Below are 25931 nucleotides of genomic sequence, written 5' to 3'. Positions count from 1 at the left end.
GAAACTCCTACCTCTTTTGCTTTCTGCTTTAACCGCAGTTGCTCTGGATCTTCTTTATTGGAACGGCTCTACCAAAGGAAGAAGAAAAAGATTGAATAGAAATTACTGGAGTCCAAACACCATCCTATCTGTTAAATATTTAATAAATGACAGTTTTCTCTGGTGATTGAAAGATTTAGCTCCAGGGCTGAATGCCTCAATCCAGACTGGCTTCCATCCCCCTCCACGCATATACGTGCACACCCCTCCTCATCTGGGCCGGCTGCCTCTGCTCTAGCCAGAGGCAAGATTAAGCTGAAAATGATGCTAACACTGTCAGTCAGGTCCAGTCTAGGCATGATGTTGTTCATGTCAGCAGCAGACACTTAAAAAGGACAGGAAGTATAGGAAAGAAAGGGAGTTCTATTCATGCAAGCACAACACTGTTCGTTCAACTCTAGATTAGGCTTCCACCCAAGCAGCTCCAGAATTCGGCTTGAAACAAAACCAAAAGAAAAGAATCAACAGAAGATAGTCAAGTCACAGCTGATGAAGCAACATCTACTGTCCTAGCTTTTTTTTCCCTCCTCTTCCTGAGGGGAAGGAAGAGAGAAGAAACTTAATTCTGTACTAGCAACAGCTCCATCAGGAGTTCATGGATGCTGTGGTACCAGCTCCAAGGCTAGCCCTCTGAAAAGGGAAAACAAATACACATGCAACAGTGGTGGATCTCATCAGGCTTCTGTTTCAGAGGCAAAAAGAGATACAGGAAGGACATTTATAGATTGTTACTTCATTTTGACCAGTAGAAATAATCTCATAAAAGTAATTCACCATACATTTCAAAGAACTCTTGTGGACTATTGAAAAAAAATGTAAATAGGTTAAATCCTTTTCTGTATAGCCACAATTGTCCTGAACATTATAGATTTTCAGTGACAGAATTAATGGTTACTATATTTAAAGCAGAAGTAGGAGAAACCAGAAGATGGTCACCAATCTAGAGGACATGACAACTTCCCTGGAAACTTACGAGTCTTACCTTGGCTGCTCGAAGCAACATTTCACGTTCCTCTTCATCTTTTCTCTGCTTTTCTAGGTGATCAAGCTTCTCAAGAAATCTCAGTTGTGCTCTGGTGTCACTACATACGATGTACTTATCACTCCCCTGAAAAAAGAACTTTGTTATAGACAACCAGGAGCTCATAAACCTAATGGGAACAATCCAAGAAGAACAACACTATTTTTCAAAGCTGAAATGTGTGGGCTGTTTTATAAAGACTTCAGGTAGTAGGTAGTTATTTACATGTCTCCTCTCCACTGAAGCATGTTCCAAGTGTCTGTGACTAGTAAGAGGTTATTGAACAAGTGACATTAAAAACATCCAGTCTATACTGACTATAATAGCAGAAGTCTTCCTTAACCTTAGACTAAAGAAAATTTGTTTTAAACCACCAACTTATTATCCAGTAAACATGTCAGGAAAGAAAAAGGAATTGTAAACCAGCAGGGCAAAATATCTTTTCTCCTTTGAAGAGAAAAAAAAATTAGAATTTGACATTATAAATTTCTAGTGCTTTGTGTTCTAGTTTCAGCTATTTAACGCAGAAGTTGAAACAAGCATCATCTGGTATTTCCAAAAAGATGATGGAATGTATGTATGTATTGGAAAGGTGGTCTCGAACCAGTTATAATGAATCTTAGGGGTGAAGAAGGTGAAATGTATTATATCTGGTTTGTTATAGCTTTAAGAATAGGTATTTTTGCCTCAGTGAATCTTTCAAGTCCCAGGATAGCTTATGTTGAAAGGTAACCTAGGGAAGTCATCTGGTCCAGCCACCTGTACAAAGCCGGGCCAGTGAATAGTGATGATTAGCTTTAGTCCAACAATCATTGAACACACAGGACTGAGGTACTTTTGGTCTCAAGAATAGCAATCAGTAGTTTATTTTACATTCTATTTTTGCCCCAACTGGAAAGCCTGAGTTGGCATTTACTTTAGCTCAGAAAGGCAGAGAAAGGAAAGATCCAAAACGTGGTGAACTGACCCTGAAAAGCTTGGTTTTACTACTCTGCTTTTCCAAAGACAGACTTCTTGAGCCATGCGTTGGCCAGATGGCAATTAGGCAACAAAAGACAAGGAGCCCATTCTAGATGAGGCATGTCTGTGCCACCTGTTTGTACCACTTTTTATTGCACGTCCTACAGCTGTCTTCTTTCTGTTATTTTGTGAACTTGGGTTTTTTTTTTTCCCTGAGAAATTTATCCTGAGGCATTTATCAGCCAAAACCACCATGTACTTTCAGAGTCTCTTCGTTCTATCTTATACCAGTCTCACATTGTAATGAAACAATTCTGACATACAACTATTCTAAAAGAAGCACAGGATATTTTACAGCTGTATTTTAGGCAAGGTTATATGTTAAGTATAAGGACTATCCATGACGTCAGTTACTCAATTTTTAGTTTTCAAGGATACTAAGATACTATACTATACTGCTTCTTCTCACACACAGTTGTGCACTATGAAAAGATGGAAGGAAAGTAAAAGTTTTCTTGTGGAGCACTGCTGTCTCCTGATCTGAATTTTCACAACTGAGTTAGAGCATGAAATCAATCCCTTTTCTGGTATTACATCTGGTCCTTTTCAATGAGGTACCTCATTGTCACATATTACCAACTGTGGCTCAAAACACACCATAGACTGCAACCAGAGACTTTCCCAAGCAGCGTCTGTGGCTCTGCAAAAAAGTCCAACAAACCTTTTCCCCTCCACGTCTGTCACTGCTCAAGTCTTTTTTAACTGCTCTCCACAAAGCATAAGCTATTTCTGAGTCACTCTCAGTACATCAGTACAACTTGTTTTGAAGCAGCAGTTTATAATAATCCACCACCATGCCACAATCCTTTTAAAAGGACAAAGAAGAAAGCTGTAGTACCAGAAGATTATTTTCTTCCAAAGTTTAGAAGTGTTTCGCTTTGGAATAGCCAGATATTTACACATTTTAAGACAAATCCATGACCCTATACCAACCAGCAATGTAAGTCTCCTCAAGCAGAAGCTCCCCAATGCACTACCATGAGCTTATATGGGACAAGAAATAGGTGCATCTGTAACAGTATTTCAGCTCATCACCTGTTTTAAGATAGCTTATTTCAGGAATTTTTAAAAGAGGAACACCTGCAGTTATATTTTGTCCTACTCAATGAACTTCTCTGTGGCCATTTAGCAGGGAATTGCTGAGACAGAAAACATGACATTGTACCCCATTGTATCATGACTTGTAGCCAGTGCTGTTATGATGAAGCATTATCACCCACATCCCACGGCCCCTACAGATATGCAGTTCAGTGTTGTGGCGTTTCAGTACTACTGCATGAGGGGAAAATGTTCCCATGGAGCATCACTTATAGCTCAGCACCACCACCATGCCTCTCGGAGCCATGAGCTCAGGGCCTCCAACCACAGGAACATGGCAGCTGTTTCATGCTGGGATGAATCCACATAAAAACTCTTTCCCTTTATGTTTTTCCAAAGGCTCTAAAAGAGCACTGCAACAAGAGCTGCATCACAGAAAGCAGCTCCCAACCATCTGAAAGACCATTCCTACTTCACATAAAGAGACCACCATCATAGTTTTATCCCAATTAAGTCAATGACTTCCAATTATAATTTCTTTTCTTAAATTTAACAAAAAAAAGGACTAAAGTTGACAAGTCTACATGATGGCACAGCATGAAGCTTTTACCCTGCCAATTCACTCTCTCTGCAGGGCTATCTATCAGATGAAAGCTGCCAGGCATGAGCTGAGTAACTGGGAAGAAGAGTTTCCTGACTATGATTCCATGAATTACTGGTATTTTTATACCAACTCCCACCCTAACAACAGTTACTTTGGTTTCACCACAACTACGCCTAGTGCTGTCTTTCTGTAATGAAGATAGGCCAGTACAAAATCCCTTATGGAGCAACCACCCAACCCTCCTGGAAAGACACTGGGAACTTATCTGACATAGATGTAGCCCACATCATGCAGGGGTACCAATCAAAAGCCATGAGGGAAAAGAGAACAGGGGTAAGCACCAGGGCAGATGGAATACAGGGCTGTATAAAGATCTATATTAATACATAACGGGACTCCAGCACCCTGCAGTGCTCTCTTCTTGAACTTTAGATTCCTAAAAGCCTGTCAGCATCTCTCACAATAGCATTGCTCACAAAGGTAATCCTGTAGGACATTCCTCTGTCACGTAATACCATCTTCCTAACAAAAGAGGGGATCTGTGCCTCTAAGATTACTGTGCCCGTTACTTTTGATTTTTTGTTTGTTTTGCTTTTGAGAAAAGAGGAAAAGAAAGCCAGCTTATTGCAATCTTATAATCTTATCACTGCTTCTGGCAATTCAATCAGACAAAAACCTGTTTTTCTATTGCTTTAGTTCAATGAGAAAGAAACTAGCCCTATCCAGCCTACTGTCCAAAACCATTTCCTTCTGTTCTTGGTGTCTGCAAGACACTATGTCCTACTGGTTACTCTGGACTTCAGCTTCCTCCTCAGTTTTGCTCACAAGCTCAATAGTACGTCCCATTTTGGAGAAAACAACGTACAAGTGCAGATTTCCAAAGTCTTTTCATACAGAACTCTGTACTTGTTCTGTATTGATTTTCTTTTCTTTTACATCTTCTTCCAGGAAGGAACAGAGTACTCCTACTGCTTCAGAAAACACCATAAATACTCAGAAGTTTCCAAATAGTTGCTCCTCTTTACTATTGCTGCTCCAGTGCTGAAAAGCCAATAAAAAGTGCGCAGTACAAAAGTAATTCCTATTCCATCAGTTGGTTGCTCTTGTTAAATTTCATTAAGTATAAAGTTCTTGTAAAAAAACTCAACCTGAACAAACAGGAAACTAAGAGTTGACAGATACATTTGCTTCTCACTTTTTTTTTTCTAAAACAGCTTCACATTGAAAGATGTAAGGATTAGTATCTTGCTATTGAATGACAAAAGAAAAAAAGAAAGCTAGTTTGGCCAGTAAATTATCACTTCCCATTTGCACCATACAAGCATCTTAAGGGATACTAGCTCACTGGGACACAATATACTTTATATTGAATGAAGCTAAGAAAAGACTTAAAATGAAAAAAATCTTAAGATGAAAAGGGCCTCTGCCTTCATGGAGCACTTTCCAAAAGTAAAATAATCAATTCAGTTTCCCAAGGCTTTTTACTGAGCCAATACTGACTGCAATTCCAACAACAGTAAATGCATAAGGAAAACAGAAGTCCCTAAATCAACCCACCATCAAGAGCATTCAAAGTCAGCTTTCCATGTACCATGTAAGAGACTTTGTATAACAGCCACCATTGCTATGGAAGAGAAGAAAAATATGCATTCAGTCTTATGCTGGGTTTTAAGAGCACCTGCCCAACAAATCAAAAGGAACAGTTATATGCTGGGCTAGACACAACTAAAATCAGCATTTGGTAGATACTGAGAAGGCAAATGTTGCCTGTGATGTGCCCACACTTGGAAGAGGTTTACCTTCAAGGCTGCAAAGCAGGAAAACTTTGAGCAAAACTTGCTAATGATTTCCTTTACCTTGTGGGTTGATACTCTGTGCCGAGCAATTACAGTTAGTTTTTCCAGGAGCCCTCGTAATCTTTCCTGTGTAGCGTGGGAGATCAAGTTCACAACATCAGAGTTAAGTTCCATAATGTCATGCCTTTTACCTGTGGAAGCAGAGAAAATCCATTACGTGTTTTAGTAGTAGCTGATAATTGAAATAATTAGCACAGCAGGTATTCTGTTCCCCCTGGAAGTCATACCCATTATGAATAAAGGTTTGGAGATTATGATTTTCCTGGTAAAGTCACAACTTCAAAGATCTTAGACATTACATTAATAAAACTTAGCCTGGAGCTTCAGAAAATATAGACATTGTTTCACTTAGCCTCCAGAACCACTCTCCTTGCAAGGTCATTTATAGGACAAAGTTAATAAGAACACAAATCAAGCTTCATGTTCAGGGAGGGGGAGAAGCGGTAGCTGTAGAAATTAGTGCCATATTCTGTTAATTCCAGTAATTAAAAAAATACAGAATTACATTTTGCCCTGCTTGACACCGTGCTTGTTAACAACTCATGACATTTATTTGACGAGCAGGAACGGGTTTTGCAGCGCACTCCAGGCACACGAGACCCTCCAAAGTGCCTTGGCCGACCGACAGGGGCAGCCAGACCCAACCGAGCCACAGCAGCCGCTGGGACAGCGCGCATTCCAGTCCAGCCGGGCTCCTCCTGCCACCACCTTCAACCTTTCCTCCCGGGCTGCTGCTGAATCTCCGCGTCTCAGCAGCTGCGACCGAGGCTGGTGCCAGCTCCAGGCAAGGCTGTGCTGGCCCTGCACCCAGAGCTGGGCATCACCTCTGTGACCTTCCCGCGGCTGCAGGCTGCCAAGGAGAAGCCTTCCCACGGCTGACACCATCCATCACTCAGCGCGGCGCCATCGAGACACCTGGGCGGCTGCGGCTTTTCCCTGGTGGGCACGGCAGGCAGCAGTTCCACATGCCTCATACGCTGTACCTGTCAGAAGCACTTTCCCTTGCCCTGCACTGCATTTACAGCAGCTGTAATACTTTATGATGCAATATACAGCACGCCTTCAAAACCCATTTCAGTATTTACTGCCAAGTGAAGTGTTAAGAATGGATAAACAGCGCGCTGTAAAAAAACTAATCACCTATTTCATTTGCTTTTGCTGCTGTAACTGAAAATGAATGGCAATCTCACAAGGCAGGGAGAACCTAGAATGTTTTCCCAGATACAATCAAAGCACTCCCCTTTTTGATCAGTAAGCACTGGCCTGTAACTTAACTGAGTGCAAAGCTTTTTTTGCTCAAGCACCTTTAAATACTGCAGCTCTCACTAGACTATCAGATTACTCAAACACCAACTTAAAGACAAAATAAAATCCCCCCAAACCTCAAGACCTCCCTATACACACATTTCTTAATCCAAAGATGGCTCGGTTCAAAAGCAGACATGTTAACTTTCTGAATTGCTCTACTCTCTGGCAGCATTCCTTTCCTTGCAAACAAGCACTTATCATTTATAACATGAATTATTGATATTGCTATTATTATCATTATTAATTTGGAACAACTACCATTCTAGCTATGAAACAGCCAGGCTTTTATTTTCCATCTTTCAACAGTGTCTTTACACCCACAACCAGCAAATTATTCTAGAAATACTCTGTCTGTTTTTGCAGAGCTCTTTATTTTTCCTAATATCCACTTCCCACAAATGACTGATTCATCTTCTACTGAACTCTGAGAACATCTTCTGGGCACCAGGTCTGATGTGCACTTTCCCTTTGCCACTGGTAACACAGCATTTGCTATGCCCCATACAGCTCGAGATGACACATCTGGCCGACTGGGGCAGGAGCACCAAGGTCACAAGTAGCATTTGCAGGTTATGTGCTTGTCACAGGCTGGCTGCTCACTCTGGACTAAGAACCAGTTGTGTGTGGAAACAGAAAGACTTTGTGAACATGTGGTTAAGCCACTGTGACAGAATTGTGACTGTACATTCAGGCTTTCCTGGATGCTCAGCTGTAAAACTCAGTGTTCCAGTACAGCAAGTACTGGGCAGAGGGCACAAGCAAGGAGCTGAGCAACGAGCACAAAGTTTGCTGCTGACAAACAGCAAACTGGGACCAGCCAGTGCGCTGCAACACAACTGCATGCTCCCTGCTCTGACATAACACAACATTACTAAGCAACACTTATTATTTTTGCTCAAAAGAAATTATATCTACATTAGAAACTTCCTGTAACACAGGCATTCAACATATATTCCACAGTATTACTCATTATACAGACAAACAGCTTAAACATCTCTTTTTATATAAAATTAACAAAAGTTTTTTCCATGAAGGGAGTCATAAACAAAGCTCTGCTCTGTGTGTACTGGAAGTTTGAAACTTCTTCCTAATGTTAGGAAGGAAGGAAAAGAAATGCAAAAGCTGTTAGGGAAGTCAGTGTAATGCAGCAAGTTAGAAGCTGCTGAGACAAAAAAGCACATTTAAGTGTTTTGATGCTAGCACCTTTATGGTTGTTAAGTGTTGCGTTAGGTTTAAGAGTAAGAAAGGTGCTCACTTCTCACATGTTAAAGTGGCATCAGTTTCTTTTTTCTGGTTGTGCTTCATACTGTTTCCAGGTAAAGAAAACCTTAAAGGATAGCTGTTTCCTAGAAGGGGAAGTGAAAACTCAGTATTGTTTGGTAGAAACATATGAGATGGTAGATCATAATAGTTCCAGGTCCTGCTTCAAAGATTGGAGGCAGGCTGATGAAAGAGGCAAGGAAACACTACATCCATACATATCTGCTGTGTGTGCTGTGTTCTCACCTATGTTCAAGATCTTACTCTGAAGAGCTTCCAGAGACAGAAACGGTTCATCTGCACAAGAGTGAATCACTGTGCCAATGAGCTCAGAGTTTGCTGCCAAAATGCAGGCATTCTCCTCATTGAGATTAACCCCAGCCATAGAAGTCACATCATTTAGGTCATCTTCATCTCTGCAAAAGAGGAGACCAACATTTTATGCTTTGTTTAGAACAGACACAAAGAAAAAGTCTCAACTATCAACAAGCAGCCACATTCACATTCCCTGTATACAACAGATGTTCAGCGTGGGTGTGGACAGGGAGCTCCTAAAAGCTCCCACACTTCTGCAAGGTGCCTCTGAAACACTAATTTGGCTAATGCCTCAGTTGCTAGGCATGCAAATCCTCTATATGAAACTGAAATTTTGAGCCAGCTTGGAAACCTAGGACTGAGTTAAACCCAGATTAAAAGTTCCCACAACCCCTAACCCTGCACCACCACTCTTGCAGCCTGAAATTTGTCCTAAGACTAATTCACCAGGTAGAACCAAGCATGGAATGAAGTTGAATGCTGACTCACTGGACTATAAACAAGCCCATTTTCTAACCAAGATGCATATCTTGCAAACTGAGGCTTAAAGCACAGGCTTATTAGCACAGACATGATCTTCAGTTTTCTTTAGTGAGTTCCCTTAAAACACAGGACATAAACGCTCCATGATTACTTACTAAAACCAATCCAGGTACTTTTGATCAGTCCTACCATACTTGTATACACAGCAGGGAAGATGCCACTGCTCCTGAAGCACCATGCCAGAGCTCTAGCTGGTAACACCATTAGCTGGATTCTCATGTAGCAGCTTTGGACTATATGTTAATAATAAAAACTCAGTTAGGGTGAACATCACTCAGACTAGCTTTAATAGCCTGTGTGCTTCAGCCTAATGTTTTTTTTAAGAGATCATTTAAGTTAAAATACTGAATGAATTTTATAGGGAAAAGTTCTTGCACTACTTTGGCAGTGAAACAATCCAAGTTTTATCAAATGAGTTCAGACCACCAAGAGAAAGCATTTTTACTTTACAATGTGACAAAGGCCCTAACAGTGGCTTCAGGGATTTAGGACCAATCCAAAACAGACACCCATGGTATTAGGACAGGTAAGTAAAATCACTCAATCTGAAGATCATTTTATTTGGAAAGCACAGAAAACAAAACCAACACACACACACCCCTCTTGAAGAGTATTCTCTGGCAAGGTTTGATAAAGTTCACCTTCAGAAAACACTGTGTGGCCTCAATAACTCTTGAACAAGGGTTAGCCAGGAATTTGTCATTCTAAGGTGAAATGACATTTCTTGGAGGCTATCCTTTGACTGACTAGAGGCAGAAGCTAAAGTTATTAGAACATGAGTTAGGGTTGAGGTTAAGCAATACTCAAAAGACACAAGAAAATGTTAGGATATTTTTCTTAAAACTACAGATGCATTTTCTCCTTTGGGTTTCAGTATATTTCTATGGCACAATTCTTCTGCAAACTTCCAGTGAGAGACCCAGACAGAAAAGGAGTCCAGCCTTGAGTCCAGCCACCTTCTACCCCTCCTTCCATTCGTGTGCCCTCACTGCTAGCAGTTCCTATGTGTGAGTGTGTTTAGGGAAAAGGAGACCCAACAGATTCTCAAACCAGCTCCAGTTCTTTGTCTAACTAGACACAATAGCTTTCCAACCAGGCCTGTGCCCCAAATCCATCATGCTAAAAAAAGTGTTATATCCCAGGACTGTCTGAACAGTTAGATGTCCACAGCTAGGATTTAAAGCTGAAGCCAACAGTGCCAGAACAGCTTCCCTCCTCCCACCCCTTCTCAACCAGCAGATGAGCAGCTCCAAGTGTATACTCAGGCTCTATCAGCCTAACAGAGACCCTGAACTTCCAACAAGCGTGTCAATGAAGCTTCATGGGATGATAATTGAGTGCTAACTGATCTTCGCAAGTACATTCCAGTTTCCTCTTCTTAGTGACCACTACAGAGAAGTCTTTGCTGATGGCAGAGACAAGAATCCCACTGAAGCACAGCGACTGCTACATATCTGCTGACAAAATCAGCACAACCAGCACCAGGAACACACATCACAAGCTACCAGTGCTGGAACCTGACACTATTCCAGTGGAACTGTTTATGGAATGCCAGGAAGGACGCTTACACCCCAGGTACAGCTGCATAGCATGCAGTTTCAGGAAATCATTTTTACTTTTAATCTGGCCACATGCTCAAAACACTCAAGCAAAGAACAGATAAACTTCTATCTTCCATTTTTCTACATAGAGAAGTTTAATTTCTTTATAACCTGCCTTTACTAGGTACTACTTTCTTGATTATTTCCATGCACACAGTCTCTCCAGTGGGTACAAGCATACAAGACTTAAATGCAAGCAGACATCTCTACCTGTACTGTTCTTTTAGTTAGAATTAGTACTGTTAGTACCAATTCTAACTTTTTCACTGTGACACCTAAGTTTGCATTAAGTCAAGCTTTGATGAAATATATGAAAACACTGTTGCACTTATTTCACTTACCCCAAAGAAATTACCACTATATTCCCTAGGAAAGTGCTCACTAAAGATTAATGGAAGTTTCAGAAGCCATGGTAAATTCATACTTTTTACTACTCTTTTTTCTTTGTTCAAACAAACTTCAATCATTTTAAGCAAGGTATCATGTACTCTGAGTAAGCTGTAGAAATAATTCTACTAAGGTGATAAATTTAAAGTATTGTAGAGTGTACACGAAGGTGTTTCTGATGGATATTGACTTGCTTTCACTTTTAAATCCCTCCATAAAGCCCCTTTCCTGCACCACTTCCTTCAATGCTCTTTACATTTGATCATGTCACACTCAGGAATGAGCAGGAAAAACTCATCCAGCTGTTAAAAGCCTCCAGTGATTTAAGTTTACTAGGATAAGGGGGAAAGCAGAACTCACGAGTTCTGAGAGATACACCACACAAAGTCAGGTTTGACATTTCTACTGGATATTCACTGCAAAAGAAGCCCAGGCAATGCAGCTGCACCTCACATCTATGAATTTGCCTGCTGCCTGAAAAGTGAGTCTGTGGCACCCTCTGGTGTCTGACGACCGCACTTGTCTCCTGAATCCTAATTTACTCCATTTTATTCAAGAGTCAAAGGGAAAACTAGAAAGACACACTGAACCCAAACCTCTGTGCACCCTCCCTGACAACTACCCAGGCCAGAACAATTGCAGCCAAGCCAGAAAGTTGCCTGTGCTTTGGACAACAACTCTATTAAACAGAATAAATTCAAAACAATGTTTGAAGATGAAATATGTGATTTACTTTTTTTCCAGAGTGCTCTAGCATATACTTTACAGAAACGTGTAGATCTGTTTACAAAAATCTTGATTTTTCAAAACCAGGCTATTTCTTGACAGGCCATGGGGCAATGTCCATGCTTAGCTGAAACAACATCTAGAAGGTTGGAATGCTTTATGTTTTGTTGGGTTTTTTTCTGTTTGTTTGCTTGGGGGGCAGGAAATCACCACTCTTTCTACTGCTTATCTCGGGCAACCTAAAGCAGCGTGTTTAGGAGCAGACAGACAAGGTCAAACTGCAGCTAATTAAGTACAGCTCAGTGAGTAGAATGTCCTCAAATCCTAACCTGGCCTAGTCACAGAATGGCAGAGGAGTCAGGCTCCATGACACACTGCAGTGAGAGGGCACAGTAAGGGCACTCTCATTAGTGCCACATGTATAATCACATCAATTACAAGACACACTCTCTGCATATAACAAAATTTCATCACAAAATCTGAAAACAGGCCATGGTGCCTCTCTCTGCCTCACACACGATCAGCAGTTGATTGATCATAGGTGAGAAAGTTTGATTATAGCAGTGAATAGAAGAAACACCAAGGGCGTATTCAAAGACAAATTCTTCAGAGACAAGAGACTCTACAAAGAAAATTTAGGGTGAGTTAGAGATTTCCTATCTAAATTCTCGTGGACTTATGCTACTTTGAAGATCACAATTCAAAAGCAAGAGAAATCTCTACTGAATTACACTGTAAAAGCAGGTTTTTTCCCTACAGTATGAATTTAACAATTCAGGGAACAACTTACAAGAATTCAAATTTCTCATGTAAGACAGCTAATATATTCGATTTGGAAGATCACAGAAATTTTTTTTTCTTTTTTGGGTATGGGTTTGTTCATTGTTGCTCTTTTTTATTACTATATTTATGAAGGGGTGGTTTTTTTTAAACATCACCACCCAAAATTACATCCCACATTACATTCTAAAGTATATTTCATAAGACCTTGAGGCAGATGAACAGAGCTGTTGCTTCAATATGAGCTTTTCATTCCAGCTTCTGGCAACCACTCTTTTTAAGTGTTCATTGTATACTGTATGCTACTGTAAACAGCAGCAGCTTTCTGTCTAGACCCGTGCATTCAAAGCTGCAGCTTTCAACAGATGATAAGTCAACTGGTCAACAATATAGGGGTGTCATCATGTCTGCTTTTTTCCCTTGGAAGAGCAATGCCAAACTTGCCCTAAAGTGGTACGACTAATAATGCTTATGGCAGTCTGTACCTCTATTCCAACATCACACTTCATAGCTGCAAAAATAATTTCTGCCTTTGAAAAGTTAATCAGTTGTCAGAACTAAAAGCTTTAAGTACTCTTGCAATCTAAAGGCCTAGAGAACATGTTAGAAATCATGTAGTCAAAGACTTTCATTCACCATACACACAGAAACAAGGAGCTAATTAAAGATTCTGAAATGCGGCACAGAGCTTTAGACAGGTTACAAGCCAGTCCAAGTAACAGCTCAGTGCTATCAGATTATACGCAAAAACCAGAGGTTCTGTCTGCTTTAATCCTGTTGAGAGACTTTACTACAAGATAACTAGATTAGTAGTTGTACTCACAGGATGGAAAACATGTTAGTGAAAAGCTGACACAAAATGCAACCTCACCAGGACAGTTTTCTTACAGTAAGAATAATTAACATCTGCATAGAAGTTTTAAGGTTACCCATTGCCCATGAGTATTGTGACGTGAAAAACATGTAGCAGAAAAAAAGCTTCTGAAGAAAGTTGCTATTATTTGGGCTCCATTCCCATCTCTATACTTGCTTCTTCCTTTTGTTCCTTTTTATACTTAACTTCTGATATTGTTCATTTTTACCTGAAGGATGTTGCTCCATTCTCTTTCATTTTCACTTTTTGAACAGGAGATGCTTGAAGCGACAGAATTTTATTTCTTGGCAAGGTAATTTGCTTCAGAATGGAACCTAAAACAAAACAAAGAACATGCTGTAGTACAAAGAAAAATGCTAAAACAACTGTTTAGTTAGTTCATTATTCTAGGTAAGGTTACTCAGACTCAGTAACAACTAATTGGGTCCATCTGAAAAAACCAGACACTCTAGAATCTTACATTCTGCAACTTCTGTATGCCCCAAAGCCTCACACACTCCCAGCAAACACCCTCCCTTCTGTGCTGACCAGGGAAATGTTTCAGTGAAAACTCACTGGCTGAGACAAACTCTTACTGTGCATCAACCTGAACCTGTTGAAGGAAAAAGCAAGGCCTCATGAAGTAACTCTCAAAATCATCAGCTTAGAGGAAGTTCACTGCTAGGAGCTCAGTCACGGTATTTTAACAAGTACAAATATTTGATTGACGTGCTCTTAACAAGTGCCAGAAGTAGATGTGACATTGATTTTCTCATCAGAGCTCCAGACAGTAAAGATGTTCAACTTAATGCACAGAGCTGCTTGCTCCCGACAGACAGCCACCTTCTTGCACGCCTACAATCTACCAACAGCCTGCAGTTATTTCTATACCTCAGCAGTCCTCCCCCTTCTCCATGAAAGAGGTTCCTGCACTTTACCTGCAGGAAACTGGCTGGTTTGAACAAGGGTATTCAGTGGCATTTTCTTCTCAGCAGATGTCTGTAGGGTGAGCACTGAGGGTTGTGGGAGCGTGGATACTTGCTTGACAATGGCTCCTGATGGTTGCTGGACTACCTGGAAGTGGAATATCCAACATCAACAGTGAGAAGAGCTAAAAATACAGAGAAGTAAACAGCATCAATGTTTCCATTTAGCCAGAAGTGCCACTGGGCAGGTATGCTTGTCTAGTTTTCAGTTTAAAGCAAACAGCATGCTCAGAAAAGACCTTTTTTTTTTAAACTTCATGTCAAGAAATCTTAACAAGTGGTAGTGAGCTTTAAGCTCATTCAGTGAGCTCTAACAGACACTTCACCCCTATTCTTTACTGATGACTCTATTTGACAAGTGTCACTAATTATCACACAAGCCATTACACTGAGAGGCTTTCCTCTACCTCACTCAGCAGGCTAACTATTAAAGAGTGACTCTGCCAGTAACTTCAAAAGGGTAGGTATCACAAACACCTAGTCAAAAAGGAAGAACACCAAAACAACTGAAGGCTTGCACGAAATACTGTACCTGCTAAGAATTAAAGAGTACATGCTCTATAAAATTACCAATATGTTTTTGGAATTGCAACATCAATTGTAAATTGTGACGCTGAGTTTCAAGGTGTTTAACTAAAATACACTAAACAGTTGCCAGGAACATGAAGTACTAAATAGCAACACCTATAGCAAGTAGAGCCTCTACACAAAGACATCAGTACACAGCTGCTGAAGGGTAAAAAGGAAGGCAGTTCATAGTTTTGTTTAAAGAGACTCTTCAAAGAAACAAAACCAGACAGCAGGATGTCACCACAACACAGACCTACAGGCACAGCCCATAAATACTAATCCTTCCTCTTCAGGGGCAACTATTAAAATGCAAGAAAGTAATAAAATTGCAGCATCCCTAAAAATCTCACTTCTAAGCCTCCTAACTAGCAGAATGGGGGCTGGAGCTTTGATATATGTTTAAAAAAAGTTCTTGATTACAGGCAGTAGAAAGATGTTAATTCACCAAAGCATAAAATCAACATCTTCAGACTGAATCCTATTTTTTCAGCAGCAGAAAACTAACAAAGAAAATGTCAGGGTCAAGAAACCATTTTTCTCCTCTGCATCTTTCATTACTTCAGAAAGTCTAGAGAGTGCTTGCACAAGTGTAATTAAAGAATTGACATTTACAATACTTCAGAAATTAGGCTCTCTCCGGTCACCTAACTTCTCTGCTATTAATAAATATCATCAACATAAGCACCATACATTCACAAAAAGATACTTTGCGTATCAGAGTCAAGATAACCTCAACCATCTCTGAATTGGTAGCACTAAGGCTTGGTATAGCAGCAGTAATAGAATAACTGATCTGAAAGTGGTATCTGAAAACCTGACAGACAGCTAACATTAAGATCTAGAGGAGGAAAGAACTACAGGAATATAGGGACAGACTGTGGACAGAGATGAGGCTCACATGTGCAGCACTTCCTCATGGAGCAGAACAGATGCTAAGGTTTACTTCTATGTGTTTTTCCCAAAGCTCAGTTTGATCTCTCAGAAAGATCCAGCTTCCAAAACTGCAAGTTGTGAATAATGTTAGCAGCATCTTTTGTGAGTTCAGGTAACTAATGAGGAGCCAAGCAGCTTGGACACACTACTCACAGGCTCCACTAGCACTAACACACACCTAGAGACCCTCCTTACCACCAGGAAGAATGGTGCTTCATCTTCAGCATGCAAAACACTGGAGCAGCACAGGAGGAAACATAAGCATTCCAGACTGAGGTACAGCAGACAAAAGAACAGAGATAGCAATGTTACAACAACAGTCTAAGTGAAGACTGGGATGTAAATCAAGTAACCAAGGAGGCTACATTGCCAAGAAACAGAGAGGATGTGCTGGCAGTAGAGCTCATTTTCTATTTGCCATTCTAGCTCTAGACTAACAAAAGCTGGAAGTCCTTGAGAGTTGCAATGGGAGAGAACAACAATACTGGAAATTTCAATATGGATCCAACGTGAGAATGAAGCATTACCAACATCAGTAATATCTGTGAGAATATCCTTTCTTCAGGTTAGCAGTAAGAAATAATAAAGAAAAGGGACTGTTCCTTTGTGCCCTGTTAAGCAGGCTGACACAGACATCAGAATAAAATTATTGATGTTCTTAGATTAAAAAAAAATGCAACACAACATTCAGCTGACAATGAAGAGACAGCTGCCTGAAAGAGACTTTGATTAGTCTCACTGAACCTGTTTAACATTCATAAAACAAAGTTTGGAGATCAGCAGAGGAATGCTGAAGTATCATCACACACAAGCAGTATTGCTTCATGAAGGAAGCCTCATTAATTGAATGCAAGAGCAATAACCAGGACAAAAAAAAAAATAATGGAGAAGGTGGTTCACGAAAGCTCAGCTCCAAGGGGCAACGACACTAACAACTGACTAAGAACAAGCAGTTGCAACAGCATAAACACTTCACTCCTTGGTTCAATCATTAATAATCTCCAGGCAGTGTGTCTCACTGGTAACTGTGGGGACTCACCATAAACCCCTAGCTGGTTATGCCTGACATGAAGCTGTGATCTCACAGCAGCTTTCCCACCAATGGATGCCAGCATCTGGTACTGTAAATTTTCATTTATTGTGCTTTAACAAGAGACAAAGCAATACTAAAGCAACACAAACGTTATTTCCAAGATGAAAAGTCTTTATAAGCCAACAACCTTAAATGAGATGGTGTTGAGAAAATCCTTCAAAATATGCAACTGCCACAGCACAGGAATGCAATCAATCCCAACAGTACTCCTGAAGAACAGGCCCCTCAGTGTCCACACAGAGTTTTGATAATAATGCTGCAGAAATGAAAAGTTTTGTGTTGCATCACTCCAGTCACAAATTTGATATTAAAATACAGCAGTGCTGCACTCTTGAGCACCACCAATATTATAATGGAGCTGGCACGTGAAAGTTCAAATCCTCTCAAGCACAAGAGGCCAAAATTAGAAAGGGTCATACAGAGGGAGTGTATGGCATCAGACATCCCTGTGGGCTGAAAAGGGAAAGAATTGCTGGCAGCATTGTATGGACAGATTTGCACAGCTGGCAGTGTGCTTCCTTTTTCAGCTGGCAGTAGGACCCTTCTGTTTAGGGAAGGCAGGTCCAGATTTGTTTTCTTATGGGAGAAAACAGACCCTCTGCCCTTTCAAGAGAAGGCACCAGGATAGCCATAGGAGACACAGCCACTTCTACTGACTTGCCCTTTGTGCTAGTAAGTTGTCTGAACAAACACCAAGCTCCTGATATGGCTAAACTGTGAAGCAATCAACTCAGTCCTTCAACTGTATCTGAGAAAAGCATTTTAGTCACTGTGTCTGCCCAAAATGAGGATGAAACCATGTTTTGTATGCAATTCAATATATGTAAGGCACAGCAAAGAAAGGCAATTGCAGCAGACTGCCACAGTGCAGCAGTGTAGAGGTAGAAGCCATTTCTTGAGCTCCCCAATATCAAATTCAAGAAGTGTTTTGACTCCCCTGTGTGGAGCTAAGCTTCCTTGCCTATTTGTACAGATGGTCAACCTTTCCCCTGGATTACAAGGCTTGCTGTGTAGCCAACAAACTGCTCTCCTGCCCTTGTACTACCTAAGAAATTCTCCTTTTCTTCTGGCTGGAATTTCAAACTTAGTCCTCGAAGACAATATGAGTACCAACTCCTTTTCCAATTTGACTTTAGCTACTACTAGCCAAGATGTCAGTGCATATGCTTAATAACTCTTCTTTGGAGTTTTGGGGTTGAGGATATTTTGCCTCTTTTTTTTTTTTTTAACCACTCCACTCAGAAAAAGGACTCTCCATCCACCCCATACAGTTTTAAGCAAGTCTGGAAAGGTGAAAAGCTCATGCTTATGCTACCATAGCATGAACTCTTTATTTAGAAGGCAGGATTCTTGTATTATATCTACCTTAATTCCTCTGAAAGGAAAGGAACTAAAAAGACAAAACATTTTAGGGGTCTGAACACTGTTAAATCAAGTATACACAATATCCAAGCTAAAAAGAAAACTCACACAGCAGATGTCCTACCATACCTGTGAAAAGTAAATCTAGTTTCACAGGAAGTCTAAAGGTTTTCCCACTTTTTAAAGAAAAATTTTTTTACAAGGAATTCCTTTGCAAGAATTGAGTTCTTTATCTGCCAAAGGGAGACTAATTCTCTAAAATACTTGAAAGCATTACTTACATGTAGACCAGCTGGACACCATGCTACTTGGTATCTTAAACACCTATAAGCCAAACCTAATTTATTTCACAAAGTTGTTCTTTTGGGTATACCTGTGACCCACAGTTTCTTGGTATTTAATATTAATATTAGCAAGAAGTTAACCTGTGCCAAGAATAAAAAACGTTAACACATTGCTTTTGAGGGTATTGTTTTAATAAGACAGTTATTCCTCCTGGAATTTGTTAGCTAATGAGGCCTGATAGAAAAAACTCACTTTTGGATGACTTCATAATTAACATGTCTTAGTAAATGTGGAGGTCAGAACTCAGCTCAGAAAAGCTCTTTGAGGTAGTTCATGCATTTCAGATAACATATCACTGAACAATATCAAGCCACCTGTGCCTGTCAAGTAGCCAGGGCAGGAACTACCAGGGGAGAGAGACTGGCATCCCTGGTGGCTAGCTGAGGCACAGCCCTAACAGGACATCCAAGAGCAATCAGTGTAAGTATCTCATGAGCAGTTTCTGTTTCTGACACTTGCATTTCCTAACTTTTCTTCCAGGTGCCAACCTAGCCTGGCTGTGTGCGTAGTGGGGGCTAGACCTCGTATCCCTCCGCCTCTCAAAATGGGTGTTCAGTCTGGTGAAATGGTGGTCAACGTGTCTTACAAGAGACCAAGCTGACAGATTGGCTTTAGATTCACCTTTCCAGCAAGGGCTCAGCATTTCTAAACTATCACAAACATAACTGCTGGACTCAAGACAGACTAGCTTCATACATTAAAAGAAAAAACAAAAGAAGAACCAGAGGTCCAAATTATTATCCTCTTTATTAAATGGCAAGAGTCAAAGTAAAGGAGCTGGGTTATTACAGAGAAGCAGAGAATCCATCTTACCAGCTGCTTCACTTTAACCACCTGCGGAGCACCCGCTGACCGTGCCACGATGGAGCTGGGCTGCGAGATTTTAATGCCAACTGGGGTTCCAATGACTGGTTTCAGAGGCTGGAGAGGGGTTGTTGCTGAAGATGCCACTGTAGAGACCAGCACTGGCTTTGCAGCCTGCAGAGAGGGCGCTGGCACCGCAGAGGTGAGGACTGGCTTGCCAGGCTGGACAGCGGTCAGCCCAGACGATGCCACGGCTGCGGTGAGGACGGAAGCTGCGGGCCCCAGCGCCACTGTCCCTGTGGCAGGGGAAGGAACAGCCTTCACAGCCTGCAGAGGAGCTGCTGCTGATGTGCTGGCAAGGACTGGTGTGACAACTACAGGGGCTGTGACCGCTGCAGATGAGGGTTTTACAGCTGGAAGAGCAGTTGTTGCTACAGCCGAGGTTGCTGCTCCTGTCGAAGGAGCTGATGCTGCAGAGGGACAAATGGAAACCTCTTCTTGGGTTGGAGCTGGCTGCTCCATACACTGCTGGATAAAGCTCTGAGGATCAGGCATTAGTTGCCGTAAGGCAAGCACACTTTTCTAAAAGAAAAATGAAAAAACACTGGATGTAGTAGCAGCAGAGTTTTCCACAATAATAATATATTTTTAACTGAATCCTCTCCCTAATTTCCCAATTAAATTTTTCATGAGACAATAAATGGCAAACAAGTTTTGCTAAATTTCAGGCATGCTTTAATTGAGGACAATCCTGTTCAGTGAAGATGACAAGAAACACCAACACCAGCTGAGCAAAGGTCAACCATCACCACAGCTACACTACACACAGTAATCCCATCTATAGGGAAACTCACATATTACTTTGTTCTTCTGTTTAGATTTTTCAATTTGGAATTTATGTTTCAGAGTAAGATGATTTTAACTGCTTTATTACCTCAAAGAATTTTGTCTTGCCAAAACCCCGTGCTATATTGGAACAGCTGTGTTTATTTCATGGAGCCTGACAGGGAGCTACGAATTATCCAATAAAGTCAGGAACAAGCTCTGAAGACAAGAACACTTCTATACCAATACAGCTGTATCTACACTAGGGGGGGATACCACTTTAATAATGTCTGTAGAGCTGCAGCAACACAACTTCAGCCAGCTACTTCTCTGCAAAAGGAGAACAAAAGTAAAGGAATCTGGCAACATCTCATTTTTACTACAGCTGTGTTTGAGAAGGTTAATGGACAGAATAATCTTCAAACTCTCTACAGATTTTTCTCCTTCACTGTTTATAATCTGCTATAGCTCTGAACCAGGGGAAATCACTTCTGCAGCTACCTGTATATTCTTGAAAATCCTTGTATTTTTTCCTCCTCTCTTAATAGTTGCTAAAGTTTCTAAGAGCTCCTAACACAGTGCTGCCACTTTGGACTTCGTGCAAAAGGTGCATGTCTCACATGCTAGCGTACCAAGTAATCATATTGTTTGCACAACTGGACCTTTTGCAGCCCATCTTTTTTTAACATTCACTTCTTTTTCTTTTAAAAAGCTGCTTAGCTCCTGATGCAATTTTTGTACCAAAAGCATCCAGCAGACTTGAAAATCAAGCAGGCTTCACAGCCAAAGCCACTGTACTTTTTCCACCTATTGGAACAGACAAACCGAAACACATGCACAACTTCATCAAAAACCTGCAGCTCAAAGATAAGAGCTGGCTCCAGAGAGACCTCCCTAAAATTCCACTTCACTAGCTAAAAGTGGATTGGCAAAATGCCGTATCACATTTCTTTCCAGACTGAAGCTGCAAACATTTCCCCCACAAACAAGGCCAGCATTGATCCTCTTAGCACCTTCGAGAAGTGCTCCTGAAGTCATCCTCCATTTGGCACTCAGTCCTGTCACAGCTGCTCAGAGTTACAGATCAACCTAATTGTGTGTATCAGCCACACATCCTTACAGTGTTTCAGGAAAAGGCAATCTGGGTGCAAGATGTTTTAAAGGATTGGCAACACTGCAAAGTCAGCTAACTCTGACCATGTCTGAACAACACTTCTGAAGTCACAGTATATCTTTGTTAATGTAGCACACAACAGGGAGAGAGCACCATGCCAAGGATTATGTGGTATGGAGACTGCTCAAATCAGAGAAGCCTAGATGATGCCAGTACCTGGCAGTGCACTGCAGAAGAAACACACAAGGGCTCTGCTGTGACAGGTCAGGGTCTGACCCACACTGATGAACCCAACTTAACCCCTGCAGAAATGCCTTGAGTTCTCTGCATCAAGTGTAGCAGCTCTTCACATCGTTGGATGGCTTCTTGGAAGAGCTGAGCACTTCTGTGAGTGCCAGTCACACTGACCAAGTACTCACAGCCTGGTCCTTCTGCAGCCAGAGCCACACTGCATGCAGAAAACCCATTCTCAGAGCTGTTTATTTTTCTGGCTTTTGCATGGCCATTTAAGAAGCCTCCAGGAAATTAAACAGGTAATAAATGACCTGTTTAATAAATCATAAGATTTTATGTATCATAGAATCATCAAGGTTGGAAGAGACCTTATACCTTTAAGATCATCAAGTCCAACTGTCAGCCCAGCACTACTACTGTATCCCCTAAACCACTAAATCTCACCACCCAGCACCAGATCCAGATCCTATTAAACACCTAAGGGATGGTGACTGCACCACCCCCACCCTGGGCAACCCATTCCAATGCCTGACCATCCTAAAAGTGACAATTTTTTTTCCTAATATCAAATCTGAATCTCTCATCTCAGCTTAAGGTGCTGCAGAGATGACTGCACTCTTTCAGACTCATGGCAAACTTGCTAGCAAGGCATTTAAAAGTTGCCACTGTAAGGAAAATTTTTATCCCAGATTTCAGTAGAGGAGCATCAGCCATCTAGAGCAATATGAACATTATCACATGCATTGTTATATGGCCCATCAAATACCAAGGAAAAGGGCAAACTTCAGAAAAACTCTGTCCCAGCTTTACCACTTAACTATTCTTCCTTTATTCACCATCACGCCTATAATGAACGTACAGGTCCAACAAACCTAAGAGTATGGTGCACACTGGAATTTAGTCTTATCAGACCCTTTCTGGAGCAAGGGGCAGAGATTTTTCCTGTCTCTAGCTAAACATAAACCAGCAGATGAATAGCTGCTGAATAGCTGATGAATAGCTTTATGCAGATTGTTTGATCTTTAACATGGCATAAGCTTGTGCATCACCACTGCTGTCAGCCTTTGAGTTAGAACTCAGAATTGCTACAATTTTGATGAGAAAGTAGGAGGTTATCTTACCACAGCTGCTCTCCTGTAGACTAGATGCACAGCTTCCAACACACCAGTCTCCCCTAACACCTAGAGGGCAATTACTCTACAACATTAGGAACACAGCATAAAATACTCCTCAAAAACTCCTCCTCCCCTTAAGAATTGTCTTTCCAAGCACAACAGTCACAGAGATATCCTAAGCACCATTCTTCAAGTGACCTGAACAAATTTGAATGCCCCAACTCTCTTCTCTTCTGGTCCTCCTCCCTTCCATCATTAAATACTACATATCCGTAATCAGACACTTACCTTGAGGAAAGGAACTAAATATGGTTGTGGAGATGACTTAAGCTCTGTGTACAACTTTTTTGTAAATTCTTCTGGTTCAATTTTTGCTTCCTAAGAGGAAAATAAAATTATAATTTTAAGTTATAAGTGAATTCACCTCAAGACGTACCAAAAGGTCATGGAAACTTATATTATCGTGGCATTGTTCAATTTCAGTACTCAAATGCTTTTTTCCTACTTTATTTAAAAAGAAAAAAAAAGGGGAGTCAGGATAGAATAATGTTGTAATGTTCATATAGTATTACCCAAGTTGTTTATGCTTTCTTCAGCTACGGGCAGTTAACACACTTAGGGATAGGTGTTCACACCCAGTCACTGAAGTGAAGGGACAGAAAAAAGTTTATAAGCAGCACTGATCTTTTTGAGTATCTCACTGTTAAATCAACTACTAGTACTTCTTTCAGTAAAGGTAGTTTATCTGCGTAAAAATAAACTTAGAGGCATCAAAGACTTATGACAACTTAGCAGTTTTGGTAAGACAATTCCAAACTATTGCATTACACAGCATATTAGAACATTTAACACAGTCTTTCCAAAATGATCGAAACATTTCTGCATACCCCCACGGTAACAGTCCTCTGAATTGCAGAGTACTGTTTCATTTCTTAATGCTTTCCAGCCTGTCCCAACACAAACACCTGACTCAAGGGCTTGGGAGGGTTAGGAAGCTGGAGTAAACTTCTGAGACCCCTCACTTGCACACAGGGTTAAGCCCCAGACTCATCAAGAACATTACCTCCTCCAAAAAGGTATAAACACACAAAGGGAACACCAATCTCCATTTCTGCTGAGAAATTACTCCTCTCACCCACATTCACCTCTGGAGAAACTGTTCCAGGTTGCTAGATAAACGGGACAGGGATTTTAGAGACTGTGTTTTTGCAGACAAACAGAGCTTCCAGCAGCTCTCCCATTTAGCCACTTGATCTGTTGCCTGTTAGATCTCACTGAGATGCAAACATGGGTCACCGAGGTCTCACTGATACAGATGCAAGTGGTTTGGCACACTAGGGCTCAGTGCATACAGGGTGCTTGACACCCACTTCATGAAACGCTGCCTTAAGCATCATTCTGCTGCCCAGCTGCAATTTACTCATTTCTCTCATACACACAAAACTTTATTTTGCATTTAAATCATACACATACCGAATAGCAGAATTTCAAACTACTACAAAAAGCAAAAAACTGTGCAGTTAACAATGTATTAACATCTCTTAATAACTGCTCTTTAAAAAGAAACAAAACCAAAAAACAACAAGTACTGTAAGCACAAGAAAGAACAACTCAATTTTTCCCACAGAAGGAAGGTGTACAGTCCCGCAGGGACAGAGGGTAAGGAATCAAATTTTTGCAAGGTTGCATTCTTCAAACAATCTGCTCTCTGAAATTACACCTGTCTACATCACACCTTCCCAGACTGAAAAGCCCTTTGGTACCACTGGCAAAGCCACCCCCCTCCACCAGCACACAGCCTTCTGCTAGGGTGGAACAACAACACAGCAGCAGCGGTCAAATGCCATGACAAGAAGTGGCAGGAGAAATCGTTACCAGGAAAACCCAGCTGTGCTGGGATACAGCACGAAGCACCATACGGAAGCCACCTGCAAAGAGAGAGAGTTTGGCAGCCACCACACTGTTTGCTCCATCCTACTGTTTTAAACTATTGATAATGTCATTCCTGTTCCTCTGCTCAGTTCTGTCTTGGAGTAAAGCAGTAGTATGGACTTAGTGCTGCACTGCAACTCCAGATTGTTGCTACTGAGGACTCAAAACTACACTAACATGAAAAAAAAATATACTCAGAAGCTGTGTTAACACTACCAGCTCCTCCTGTTGTCAGTTACCTGTGTGCATAAAGTGAAACAGAAATGTGAGGGGGGAAATAACACAGCATGGGATTCAGTTTAAAAAAGTAAGATTTATAACATAAGACTTAACAAGGGTCAGATGCATTCTGTCACAAATCCAACTCCTGATCTGTTAAAAAAAAAAGTTACAAAATAACAGGAACAAAACTATGATAAAGTAAATTTCAAAAATTCATAGACAAATGACACAGACTTTGTTTTGAAAAAAGTCTCACCAGTAGGTTTTGCACCAGATTCTTCACATTCTGCCCCATCTCAGGGGCTTGAGGTCCACTAGATGCCAATTTTACTAGTGTAGCAAGAAAATTCTTGCATTTCTTCACATTCTCTAGCATCTCCTAGTGTGGAAATAAAGAGAAGACTGTTAGATGTTGCACTGTCTCTTCAACCTCTGATGAACATACAGAATGTTAATTTTTAATTAAAAACTTTTTTTTTCCTTACTGCAGAAGCGCTGGTCTGTGCTACTGTTGTGCCCTCTGCTTTCACAGAGACTGCCTTTTGGGAGATAGCTTGTGCAGGTGGTCCTGTAACTGGAAGTTTTACAGGTGTTCCAGTACTCAAAGGCTTTACAGCAGTAACTGTAGTAACACTAGCTGTTGCAGCTGCTGGCTGAAGAGAAAAATTAACACTTTTTAACCAAGGAACAACGTGACAAACATACTGGATTCTGCTAGCATACAAAGCAGCAACTTCCCTGGATTCTGCTAGCATATAAGGTAGCAGCTTCCCTCCACACTGCTATCTGAAGCACAAAGAAACAATTCTTCTCCTTGTTTTTAGAGTTTAGATTAATTTGTTTTGGGAGGCTCTATTTAATATAGTAAGTGACAGCCACAGCCATAATTCTATTTATAAATCAAGGGTGGGGGGGAAGAAATTACAGAGACATACCCAGACCAAAGCACTACCTGCAACTTTGAAGGAAGAGAGGAAGGTAAAATTTGTCTTGAAGAAACCAATATATTAACTTGGCCAGGCTCCTACAGTCTAAGACTAATGGA

General features: G+C 41.0%; 1 protein-coding gene across 1 annotated transcript in view; it reads right to left on the bottom strand.

Moving 5' to 3' along the window:
• Positions 1 to 25931, bottom strand: part of TAF4B (TATA-box binding protein associated factor 4b) — a 56573-nt gene that overhangs the window by 25277 nt on the left and 5365 nt on the right. The window contains exons 4-13 of the mRNA XM_066546604.1: positions 25372 to 25539; positions 25143 to 25265; positions 23021 to 23110; positions 19454 to 20026; positions 14290 to 14425; positions 13581 to 13686; positions 8393 to 8562; positions 5579 to 5709; positions 1022 to 1147; positions 12 to 68 (exon numbers count right to left, since the gene is read on the bottom strand). Coding sequence (XP_066402701.1) covers positions 12 to 68; positions 1022 to 1147; positions 5579 to 5709; positions 8393 to 8562; positions 13581 to 13686; positions 14290 to 14425; positions 19454 to 20026; positions 23021 to 23110; positions 25143 to 25265; positions 25372 to 25539 — 1680 coding nt within the window. The remainder of the gene's footprint in view (positions 1 to 11; positions 69 to 1021; positions 1148 to 5578; positions 5710 to 8392; positions 8563 to 13580; positions 13687 to 14289; positions 14426 to 19453; positions 20027 to 23020; positions 23111 to 25142; positions 25266 to 25371; positions 25540 to 25931) is intronic.

This window comes from Molothrus aeneus, chromosome 1 (genome assembly GCF_037042795.1).
Source record: "Molothrus aeneus isolate 106 chromosome 1, BPBGC_Maene_1.0, whole genome shotgun sequence".
NCBI classification, from domain to species: domain Eukaryota; kingdom Metazoa; phylum Chordata; class Aves; order Passeriformes; family Icteridae; genus Molothrus; species Molothrus aeneus.
This window is presented reverse-complemented; position numbering and strand designations above follow the sequence as displayed.